This window comes from Pituophis catenifer, unplaced genomic scaffold (assembly GCF_029215685.1).
Source record: "Pituophis catenifer annectens isolate HBS135680 unplaced genomic scaffold, rPitCat1.0.hap2 SCAF_2, whole genome shotgun sequence".
NCBI lineage: Eukaryota > Metazoa > Chordata > Lepidosauria > Squamata > Colubridae > Pituophis > Pituophis catenifer.
This window is the reverse complement of record NW_027256882.1, coordinates 276669126-276681613: the sequence shown is the minus strand read 5'-3', so window position 1 is coordinate 276681613 and position 12488 is coordinate 276669126. Positions and strand designations below refer to the sequence as shown.

General features: G+C 43.0%; 1 protein-coding gene across 1 annotated transcript in view; it reads right to left on the bottom strand.

The window, feature by feature from the left end:
• Nucleotides 1-2318: 2318 nt before the first annotated feature.
• The window catches only part of PRLR (prolactin receptor), a 30435-nt gene continuing 20265 nt past the window's right edge, over nucleotides 2319-12488 (bottom strand). Inside the window, exons 9-13 of the mRNA XM_070935951.1 lie at nucleotides 11525-11691; nucleotides 10469-10610; nucleotides 8879-8978; nucleotides 6162-6231; nucleotides 2319-3353 (exon numbers count right to left, since the gene is read on the bottom strand). Coding sequence (XP_070792052.1) covers nucleotides 2334-3353; nucleotides 6162-6231; nucleotides 8879-8978; nucleotides 10469-10610; nucleotides 11525-11691 — 1499 coding nt within the window. The 3' untranslated portion in view covers nucleotides 2319-2333. The remainder of the gene's footprint in view (nucleotides 3354-6161; nucleotides 6232-8878; nucleotides 8979-10468; nucleotides 10611-11524; nucleotides 11692-12488) is intronic.

Here is a 12488-nt window from a genome sequence, read left to right as displayed (position 1 = left end):
GGATTTTGCAGTATCCTTCCCCCAGGAGTGGGGTGGGAATTTTGCAGTATCCTTCCCCCAGGAGTGGGGTGGGAATGGGGATTTTGCAGTATCTTTCCCCCAGGAGTGGGGTGAGAAGGGGATTTTGCAGTATCCTTCCCCTGGAGTGGGGTGGGAATGGGGATTTTGCAGTATTTTCCCTCAGGAATGGGGTGGGAATGGGGATTTTGCAGTATCCTTCCTCTGGAGTGGGGTGGGAATGGGGATTTTGCAGTATCCTTCCCCCAGGAGTGGGGTGGGAATGGGGATTTTGCAGTATCCTTCCCCTGGAGTGGGGTGGGAATGGGGATTTTGCAGTATCCTACCCCTGGAGTGGAGAGGGAATGGGGATTTTGCAGTATCCTTCCCCTGGAGTGGAGAGGGAATGGGGATTTTGCAGTATCCTTCCCCTGGAGTGGAGAGGGAATGGGGATTTTGCAGTATCCCCCTGGGGTGGGAATGGGGATTTTGCAGTATCCTTCCCCTGGAGTGGGGTGGGAATGGGGATTTTGCAGCATCCTTCCCCTGGAGCGGGGTGGGAATGGGGATTTTGCAGTATCCTTCCCCTGGAGTGGGGTGGGAATGGGGATTTTGCAGTATCTTTTCCCCAGGAGTGGGCTGGGAATGGGGATTTTGCAGTATCCTTCCCCCAGGAGTGGGGTGGGAATGGGGATTTTGCAGTATCCTTCCCCTGGAGTGGGGTGGGAATGGGGATTTTACAGTATCCTTCCCCCAGGAGTGGGGTGGGAATGGGGATTTTGCAGTATCCTTCCCCTGGAGTGGGAATGGGGATTTTGCAGTATCCTTCCCCTGGAGTGGAGGGAATGGGGATTTTGCAGTATCCTTCCCCTGGAGTAGGGTAGGAATGGGGATTTTGCAGTATCCTTCCCCTGGAGTGGAGAGGGAATGGGGATTTTGCAGTATCCTTCCCCTGGAGTGGAGAGGGAATGGGGATTTTGCAGTATCCCCCTGGGGTGGGAATGGGGATTTTGCAGTATCCTTCCCCTGGAGCGGGGTGGGAATGGGGATTTTGCAGTATCCTTCCCCTGGAGCGGGGTGGGAATGGGGATTTTGCAGTATCCTTCCCCTGGAGTGGGGTGGGAATGGGGATTTTGCAGTATCTTTTCCCCAGGAGTGGGCTGGGAATGGGGATTTTGCAGTATCCTTCCCCCAGGAGTGGGGTGGGAATGGGGATTTTGCAGTATCCTTCCCCCAGGAGTGGGGTGGGAATGGGGATTTTGCAGTATCCTTCCCCTGGAGTGGGAATGGGGATTTTGCAGTATCCTTCCCCTGGAGTGGAGGGAATGGGGATTTTGCAGTATCCTTCCCCTGGAGTAGGGTAGGAATGGGGATTTTGCAGTATCCTTCCCCTGGAGTGAGGTGGGAATGGAGGTTTTGAGTATCCTTCTCTTGGAGTGGAGAGGGAATGGGGATTTTGCAGTATCCTTCCCCTGGAGTGGGATGGCAATGGAGATTTTGCAATATCCTTCCCCCAGCAGTGGGGAAGGAATGGTGATTTTACAGTATAGTTCCCCTGGAGTGGGGAGGGAATGGAGATTTTGCAGTATTCTTCCCCTGGAGTGGAGAGGGAATGGGGATTTTGCAGTATCCTTCCCCTGCCACGTCCACCAAGCCACACCACACCCACCAAGCCACTCCCACAGAACCGGTAGTAAAAAAATGTCGATTTCACCACTGACCCTGAACTACAAATATTCCCCTTTTTAAATATATATGGCAGCTACTCAAGTTTCTTTACTGTAATGTCATCAAGTCTTTTGCATCTGGTGGGAATAAAGGTCACCAGGCAGGTAAGACTCCTCTCTCAAATGGTGAGGAGGAGGGATGGGGGTAGAAAAGAGTCACCAGAAATTTGAGAGTGATACAGTCCTGTGGAACACTTTATAATGCAGGACCTTTGCTCTTGTATGTTTCTTCTACACGGTGTCAGATGTCATGGCTCAATAAATGAGAAGTAAAAACGGTGGGTTGCATATGTGTTGTAGCCTTCACCCTGGGGTGCCCAATCACCGCCTAACCAGAAATTCTTGATACTTCATCATTTTTGATAAGACACATCAGACATAAATGAAATAGGTTGTAGTTTGAAATAAAATCATGACACATACTTTCCCTAAAGTCAGACTTCAGCAAAACAATTCTCTTAATCACAGACAGCAAGATGAATTTTTCCCCCCTGTATCTTTTCTTAATGACCGAATGCAAAGATTTAAACAGATGTGAGCTACAGCTGAACAGTTTTGTGCCAAGAATGTTTATTTTCCTTGCGTCACCTGGGAATTTCAATTCGTTTATTAATGAAAGGCTGGCATGAAGTTATTCGGATCCATGTAATCTAAACCACCAATCTGTATTTTGCACGTGTTGGGAACCGGGAGGCAATAGATCTTGTTTTTCTCCGCCTGGCTTTCCGGATTGGACTCCTTTGGGGGTTCCTGAAAAGTAGGCAAGACCTCCGTTTTGGTCTCTGGTAATAATACCAGAATATGATTAGCTACAACCGTTGAAACCTTGGAGTATTCTTTTGCATCGGTAGGCAGAGGAGCCTTTTCAGTTTTGTCAACACTTTCTTTCTGCTTGGGTAGCACAGCCAACGCTCCATTGCTTCTGACTTTGTGAATCTCTACATAATCCATTGGCTTCGTAGAGGTGAAAGGCAACTGCTCTGGAGAAGCTAACCAGAATGCGTCTTGATTACGCTGAGAGTTTAGAGTTATATTGGCTTCATTCTCCAGTTGGCCCATTTTTACTTTACTGATTGTCTCAATGGGTTCGGGAAGCTGAGAACAATGCTTTCCTTCCCTTCTCCCCAAAATGGGTGACCTTTTTACATGTGTGGCTTTGAGTATCCTTTTGCAGATCTCTATGGCATCATGAGAGGAATACCTTGGCGTGTGAGAATGCCCTGGCTGGTCTCCAGGCCATGTCGATGATTTTGGGTTACTACTGGCCAACCGTGGGAGATGCCGTTCAGGCTCTAGTTTTAATGTTTCTGAGAGATTTTTTCTATCAGTGTTCCTTTGAACCTCCTCAGGATCTGGTACTTCTACTGTAGGGGGCAGTTTTCTGGCTTCCTTATATTTCTCTTGCAGTAGAGATGGACTCTCACAGCTTCCCCTTCCTGAATCGGAGTCTATTTCCTGGTGGGCTAGCCTTACATGTTTATTGGGGTGACTCTTTCCATGATTTGGCATTAGCTGCTGATCTTCACTGTCGTCTATCTCCAAAAATTCAATCAGCAGGTCATCAGAGTCTGAAGTTGGAGGAAAACCCTGGCAATCAAGAGCGCTCAGCAATTCTTCAGATTTTCCTGCCTGGAGAAAAACAAAATGCACCCTGGATTACTCTAAAAATGACATATTGCATAAAAATGAGCTGAACACATTTGGACCTACAGCAGAGGAAATACAGATCTTAAAGCGGGTTACATTTTATTAAGCAGGAAAGTGAACGGGATTGTTGATGATGATGACGACCGCACTTCAAAAAGTTTATGGGGATAGGATAAAGCTATATTTAATGTTATGTAAAATGTTTACATATAACAACTGTATCCAGCAGCCACATCTGGAATTTTAAACAGCCCTGAAGCTACATAGTTTTGTCTCCCTGATACATAAAAAGACAGTAAACTGATATAGAATATGAATTAAATGCCAACATTTATGAGTTATGAGTTATAAGGATCAGAATGAAGAAATAATTTCTTTGAAAGAGATGTTCACATGAGCACGTGTGAAGTACCGTATTTTTCGGACTGTAAGACACACTTTTTTGTCTCCCAAAAGGGGGCGAAAATGCTGTTTATGGATCGAATATTGCCTAAGCCCCGCCCACCCACCAGCCATTTTATTTGCCTCTGCACACCCTGTTTTCGGGCCTTTTTCTGGCCTGTTTTGGGGGCTTTTTCAGCCCATTTTTCAGAAAAAAACGGGCTAAAAAAACAGGCCGAACCTCCCCCAAAAACAGCCCCCCAAAGCATCAAAAATGGGCCAAAAAAAGCCCTGAAAACAGGCCAAAAAAGCACCTCAAAAACGGTTCCCCAAAGCCCCCAAAAAAGGGCTGAAAAAAACCCCGGAAACAGGGCAAAAAAGACTGGAAAAAGGCCAAAAAAAAAAAAAAAAAAAGCCTGAAAAAAGGGAGACCAAAACTTTTTTGTTGTTTTTCTCTTCTAAATTTAGGTGCGTCTTATAGTCAGGTGTGTCTTATAGTCCGAAAAATATGGCATCTCATTTTGACTTGTTAAAGCAGCTGCATCTTTTTCCAGAGACATGGGATGCCTCAGAAGTTGCTTTTAAACGTCTCCACAAGCATTTGCCTTCATAGCTGCTTCGTTTCCCATGGAGAAAGTAGCTAATTTTTCATTTAAAAAGGTGCTTGATACACACTCCTGCACGTTTCAAGGCACCTCTTTTAAAATATTTGTATAGTCCTATAAAACACATGTTATACGTTTGTCTCTTGAAAATGTACAGTGGTTCAATATTGTGATTACCAAGGAGACAAACTGTTGGATTATGGCATAATCTTTATCAAATATTGTATGGAAAATGTGATATGGTAGGCAGAATTTAGACTGCAATCATAATTAAGGACAATATAAAGCTCTCCATTCATACTCCATGTTCTCACTTCAGAATAGAACTTCTGTACTGGGTCTTTTTCCAAGAAAATCCCACTCAAAGGAAATGTGTTTGTATATGAAAATAGAGAACGCCTCTTTGCTTTTAGTTCAGGCAAATCAGTAATTCATTTATTTCTTTATTAAATTTATATATCGCCCATCTTACTGTCAGGTGACTCGGGGGGGGAGGGCTTACCATATCATAAAAGCCAAGCTACAAATGTTTAAACTTTAAATGTCAGCAAAAATTAGATAAGAATCAGAAAACAAATGGGGGTGGGACCGGGGTCTTTTCTTAATCCACCAACAGTCTCCAGAATGGACTGTCCCTTTTTGGGACCCCAGGCCAATTGGCAAAATCAGGTTTTGAAAGCCTTTGTAGGTGGGGGTTGATCTCACCTTAAAGGGCATGTCCCAAAGGTCCTTTTTCAAGAGTCAACTGGACTTTCTGGTTTTCCTTTGAAGACATTTTGCTTCTCATCCAAGAAGTTTCTTCTTGGATGAGAAGCGAAACATCTTCAAAGGAAAATCAGAAAGTCCAGCTGACTCTTGAAAAAGCACCTTTGGGACAACCATGACCTGGATGACTGAGAATCTCCATGGACAATTAAGGGGCATGATGTTGGAGAGGGAGGGAGCCACAGCAGACAAGGCTCTTCTCCTGGACCCTGCTAGACAAAATTCCTTGGCTGACAGGATCCACACAGCATGCCCCTTCTGCCAGGGCAAGTGGAGCAGGACAATCCCATTGGGGCGAGAAGGTTCCTCAGTAGCCTGATCCCAGAGCTTCAAAGGGCTTTAAAAGGAATAAACAACCCCTTGAACTGGACCTGGAAGCAGATCGGCAACCAGTGCAGCTCACGCAACAAAGGTATTACATGGGCTACCCTAGGGTTCCCAAGAACTGTCTTTGTAACTGTATTCTGTGCCAGCTGTAACTTCCAAATATTTTTCAAGGGTAGACCCCAGGGGTGAAATCCAGCAGGTTCTAACAGGTTCTGGAGAACCAGTAGCGGAAATTTTGAGTAGTTCGAAGAACCAGCAAATACCACCTCTGGCTGGCCCCAGAGTGGGGTGGGAATGGAGATTTTGCAGTATCCTTCCCCTGCCACTCCCACCAAGCCACGCCCACAGTACTGGTAGAGAAAAAATTTGAATTTGTCCCCTGGTAGACCCATGTAGCGTGCATTGCAGTAGTCCAAACGCAAGATGATCAAGCCATGAATGACTGAGCATAGGTACTCACAACTCAGGAAAGGGCGCAACTGGCACAGAACATGAAGTTGTGCAAAGGGTCTCGGAGAAGGTGATCATAATAATAACAGAATAGTAACAGCTGAAAAGTAATCCATTTGGAAGGCAAAATGTTTCTTGCTTGATGTTCTTTTTTGGTCAAAGAACATGTGACCAAAGTAAAGCAAATGTAAACAAGGTGTGACCAAGCAAAGGATTTTCACATTCTGCTGGTGAAGATCCACACTCTCCTTTAACAGCTCACCTGTAATAATTGAGCATCCAAGCCTTTTATTTTTGGACCTGGGACTGGTGGTAGAAGGCGAGCTATCATCCTGAAATGCAAAAGGAAGACAGATAAAAAATTCTCTTTCCTTCTTATGTTAAAATGATATTTCTGAAGGCAGCTACTGTAATGTGAGTTAATTCCTTTTTCCAGTAGAAATGAACGTAAAAATAGCTTTGCTTGTTGAAACATTTTTAGTAGGGCTTTTCACGGGATATAGGTAGCACTTCAATTGATTTGGTATCAACAGAGCCCGGGAGGAGACTCTAGACATTGGAATTCTACTTCCATCATCATCATCATCATTCTTTGGATAAGACTTTTTGATGCAAGCAGGCACCTGTATATGATGCTTTACACCAGTGTTTTCCAATCCTGATAACGTTAAGATGGGTTGTTCCACTCCTACAACTCCCTAGCCACACTGGAGTCGATCTTCACACATCAAATTATCAAACTTGAGAAACTCTTCTCTAGACTTTCTGAAATAATAAGTTTCAGAGGGGATAAATATCTTCCCTCTTATCTTTTGGCTATTGGGCTCAAGTAATAATACTAGTGTCAAGCCCAGCTACAGCTCGACACACGTACTGGAGGGGGAGAGGCATGACGACATGTCCCTCAACTCTACGCTGTCGGGGGGTGGGTGGGTTTTAGTAAGCACTGGCTGCATTAGAGGCGGTGGTGGAATACCGACTCTTGGTGGTGGTTATCGGTTCGGGCTGCGTATAGGGACGGCAGGAGACACGCGGCGATGAGAACGGCAAGGAGTGAGGCGGCAGGAACTAGGAAGTACTGCAACCCGTCAATCAGCTGAGATGCACTATCAGTGGGTGCGGCGTGGGCACTGCCGGCGCAAACTGTTTAAATGGCACTGAGAAGCGGTGGGTCTCAGCGCCGAATTTGCGAGATTCAACCTCGGTTTGTTCTGCCGCCCGTTTGTTGTGGATTAAAGTTTGATAACACCTGCAGATTGACTTCGTTTGGTGATTCAGCAATTTCCAGCACAAACGTGGGAGACAGCCGAGTACTAGCTTGATGGAAATACTAAATGATTAAAAACTCCTCTAGACTATCATTCAGTGGTAGTATGGGTATAAGTTGCCCATGGAAGATCATCTTTATATAAAATGATCTCTGGCACCAGAATTATTAAAATTCCCTCTGCTTCCTGCTCCTCAACTAATTGATTATTCCCTGTTAAATACAAACAATGGCAAAGAAGTCACTGGAAGGAGAGTGGACAGAGAGAAACTTCAAAGCTTTCTCCCCATGTTACTGATCTGTTAGTACCCTGTTTCCCCCAAAATAAGACATCCCCTGATAATAAGCCCAATCGGCAGGGCCGGATTTAGATGAAAAGAGGCCCTAGGCTATTCCACTTATGAGGCCCTTTCACCTATAGTGAAAGTGTAATTTTAATTTTGCTAACAATTTGAATGTAGGCCCCTCTTGATCTTGAGGCCCTAGGCTGAAGCCTAGTTAGCCTATAGGAAAATCCGGCCCTGCCAATCGGGTTTTTGAGCGCATGCGCTAAAATAAGCCTCCCCCCGAAAATAAGCCCTCCTTGAAAATATTTAAATGCAGAGCTGGAACTCAGGTAAGACGGCAAGAGGAGCCCCATCTTGCTCCACGCTTCCCAAAATAATAAGGTCAAGCGCTTATTTTGGGGTTCAAAAAAATGTAAGACAGGGTCTTATTTTCGGGGAAACACGGTAAGCACATCAAGTTGCTACTTGTGTGAAGTGGGAAATCTGTATTTTGTCTTTCCATTTCTGCTGTTTAAATTTAAAAAAATGAGATAGCATGGATGTATTTAAGGAAGATCTAGGTTGGCACTGGCATTCTTAAAGACACATATCAGTGTTGAGGTGCAGAATTTTGATGCCCAAACCTGACAGTGAGTTTGTGCTTTAGGACAAAGGAATTGACTCTACAACAGTGGTGAAATTCAGCTGGTTCTATCTGGCTCGGGTGAACCGGTAGCGCCGGTGGTGGGAGGCTCCGCCCACCCACCCGGACATCATCACGTCCTGTTTTTGACCCTCCGCACATGCGCAGAAGGCTCTGTGCATGTGTGGAAGTGTGCGTGAGCGTAGCAAGCGTGCTTGCGCGCTCATATTTGCAAACCGGTAGCAAAGGTAAGTAAATTTCACCCCTGCTCTACAAGTCTCTAAGTCATCATTTGTTTAGCCATGAATTACCGAATCAACACAATTAATTGGATGTGTACAACATGCTAAATCATAAACTGACATTTAGAAGTCACCATATGCCAACTCCAAATCAAATCAAATCAAATCAATCATATCTTTATCCACCCCAATCTCAAATGCTGATAGTTTGGAAAGTATTTTTTTAAGTTAGTGGTTCTCAAACTTTTCTTCACCATGGACCCCCCTTTAAATACCTTTTATGGCCATGGACCATGGCCACAGACTCCCAAGACTTAACTCAACATTTAAATCATAACATATCTTCAAGTCTTCAGGGACCCCCCTGTGATGATATTGCCTCCCCCCCTCCCGAGGTCCATCAATTACAGTTTGAGAACCACTGCTTTAAGAGAAAGCAATGGTTTCAGACAGACAATAGTCCATTAAAAAGGGACAGTAGCCCTTTTCCTTCACTGCTAATGTAGATTTTATGGCAGGTTTGTTTTTGTGCATCTCACAACATCTAAAGTTAAAGCTTACTTGGTTTTTTTTAAAGCCAGTATCCAGATCAAGATCAAACAAGCAGCGGTTGATAAAAAAACCACAATGATCCAAACAACTACATCCTTTATGCTGGTATCTGAGAGAGAAAACAAGATGGTTTAAATTACATGCAGTTGCATATAACTTCGTTATTTTTTTTAATTTAGAGAATAAATTTTATTTGCAGAGTTTTATTAAATCTCCACAATAAGTTTGTGAAGATAAATTATGGTGCCTGAAGGAATCAAGAATATCAAGTTGACTGAACCAAGCAATGCCAACAAATCTGGAGAACATCACAGTGGCCAACTACGGTCGACTGTAGAGGTCAATCTACATTAAAGAATGAATGAATGAATGAATGAATGAATGAATGAATGAACTTAACAGTGTGTGCAAACTGCTGCACAATAATCTTTATTTCACCTGCTAGCAAAATAACGCTTAGCATAATGCAATACAGATTAGTGCCCTGCATGGGAAAAGATATGTCAAATGTTCAAGATGACTTTAGAATGGCTGAGGTATAGAAAATATAACTGCAACTGCCAATACACGAGAAAGCCAAATATCAAAAAAGGAAGTCAGAATGTGCTTCATTAATTATACAAAGATCTTTAATTAGGTTGAACCCTTATGAAGTTATGGAAAGTTCTTGGAAAATGAGAATTCCAAAACATCTCATTGCCCTCATGAGAAACTTTATATGCAGGTCAGGAAGTCACAATACAGACTGAACATGGTTAAACAGACTGGCTCCAGGTTCGCAAAAGAGTGAGAAAAGGTTGTTATTTTTTTCAATCTATTTGCTGAAGAGAGAAAGAAAAGAAACCCAAGGAATTCTGCCCATTCCCTTCCCCCCCCACGTTTTTTAATTTTTCCATATAAACATACATATTTTGTGGACAGTGCATTGACTGGGTTAAATCTTTTTTAAACAATGTTAACAACAATAATACAAATCAGTATGTGTAATCCTAATCTTCCAACTTTGACAATGCTATTTTCTTTTCCTAATCTTTTATCATTTTCCTATTAATTCATTTAAACGTAAATAACATTTCTTTGTGCCATGTATTTTTTCCCCTACTAAATGCTATTATTAACTTCCATCCAAATGTATAGGATTATTAATAACACCAATTATTAACAATACTAAATCAATCCCGGGAGTATGTCTCAAAGTCCCCACAATTTCCAATCCTTAATATAGAAATTTAATAATACCACTAAATTTTCTGATCCTAAGTTTCCATCTACTGATCTTAACTTTTCATACACACACACACACACACACACACACACACACACACACACACACACACTACTATTTTCCCCATGCAAAAAGGTTAAGAGATGATGGATAATAATAAAATATAATGCCTGCTGAACAAAAAACAAGGATGGCACCATACCCACGGCATGATAGAGAACTACACTTCTTATGCCAATAGAGTTTTCTGCTGGCTCAAGAAGTGGAAGATAGTATTTAATTTTGCTGAGGGGAAAAGGCTTAAGGTAAACAGAACTTGTTCTTGCCTTCATAAGCCTAATGCCAATAGAAGGCCAGTCAAAGGTTTGTCTCACCTTTTTGGAGTTTGATATAATTTTTAGGGCTCCAGTTGCTCCAGATACCATGATCTGATCTGCATCGAACCTGGGCAACGTATCTTTCTCCTGGATTCACACTGAACATCTTGTAAGACGTCCTTTGCCCAACAAATATTTTCTGGAAATATAAGAATATGCATGAAAGAGCTTCTATACAAAACATAAGAAAAGCTTCTTTTGTTAAAAAAAAAATGCAACAACAAAGTACAGGAAGCTCTTGTTGAATGAGCACTATTGGGACTGGCAACTTGGCTGTTAAATGAATTGGTCACTAAGTGAAACCACAATGGTGCTAAAGCTATTACTTCAGCTTTCCTTCACTTTACAGACCTGCAAAAATTGTAAATGCGGGGTCAAAAAGTTACTTTTTCATCAGGGGTGTAACTGTGAATGGTAGCTAAACAAGACAGTTGCTAAATATGGTCTATCTGTATATTTTAGTTATTCTGACAAGCAAAACTAATGGGGTAGCTAGTGGGAGGTTGTAAGCAGTGACCCTGTGACCTCGCCCTTAACAATGGGCGAGGTCACAGGTATCTGCTTAATGATGGCCACTGGAAGTGTCAAAATAACTGTCACTAACCTGTACGGTCATATGATGTTATGCTTTAATTCTTAGCTACAGGAATTCTGGCCCCAATTAGTATTGCTTGTTTATTTGTTTATTAAATTCGTTTGCTACCTATCTCACAATTATTAAGTAAGGACTGTCTATATTTTGTGAATCAGACTAGAGAAGCATACAGTAAAAATACTTGTACACATGCATCAGAGCGTACTATTTTAGGATATGTTATGAACTGCAGCAAAAGCTTTGTTTACATTACACATACAAACATATTAATAAACAAGGAAGTATTTTAAGTGCTTGCTCAATCCCAAAGTCCTAAAGGCACACCATTTTTATGGTTTATTGTTCAGTAATAGCACAAAGTGTGGCAATTATTATTTGTTATATTGACTGTGTTTTTGTTTTTTTTTGTGACCTAAAAACATGCAGAAAGTTTGGCCGCCAAGAATGAAAACGCTTACTTCCCACTCTTGTCCTTCTTCAGGCTTTATATGTAATTCATACTCCAGAGTTAGCCAGCCAGATTTGACATCACCCAGAGAAGGTGGATTCCACGTCAATAACACATACTGTCCATATACTTTTTTCTCAAATGCTAGGGAAAGATTTTCTGGAGGATCTGGCTGAACTGAAAAAAAATGAAGGATCAGGGATTTACAATTCAAGGATGAGCATGGAGGCATCCCTCGAACACTAAGAATCGGGCTTCTCTCTCTTCTATCCTATTGTTGTGGCTCCGTTACCTGAGCACGTGTCATCGGCAGGAGAGGACTCCGAGAGTGAAGGAGAGGAGTTGGCAAGGCCTCCCTCTCCAGGACCCTCCTCTCTGGCAATGCCTTTGGTGTCCGCCGAAGGTCAAGAGATAGGCCCAGGGCCAAGCACGTCCACGCAGCCACAGGTGGACAGTAATGAGGGTAATGAGTCTTGGCTGGATCCACGCCAGCGTCGCAGAGATAAGCGCGCGCAACAGAAGAAAAGGTGTCCCCGAGATTAGGCTAAGTCACTGGACCACACCCCACAAGGTATAAAAGGGAGCGTGGTGGCCAGTCAAACCTTGTGATGAACAAAGCTGAAAGCTTCCACACCATTCTGCATTGCCAGACTTTTGCTATAGACTTTGCTGGATTATCTCTGGACTTGATTGACTCTGTAATTATTGAGCTGTTTCTTTTGATGTACCAGAAGTGGGGAGAAGTTCTCTCTCCTCTTCGTAAATAATAAACTCTTGGCAGGCAGCCACTAGGTTGTTGCCAAGTTCCGTTATCATAAGGAAAAGGATTTTGCCGGCTGGTTTGGTCTCTAACTCTTGAACGTCTGTTGGTGTGTGTGCGTGTGTGACGGGGACAGAACACCTATTGTGATGGAACATATGGGGAGCCCTTTCTGGCTACTTGAATATTAAGATGTTAATCAAAAAGAGATGTT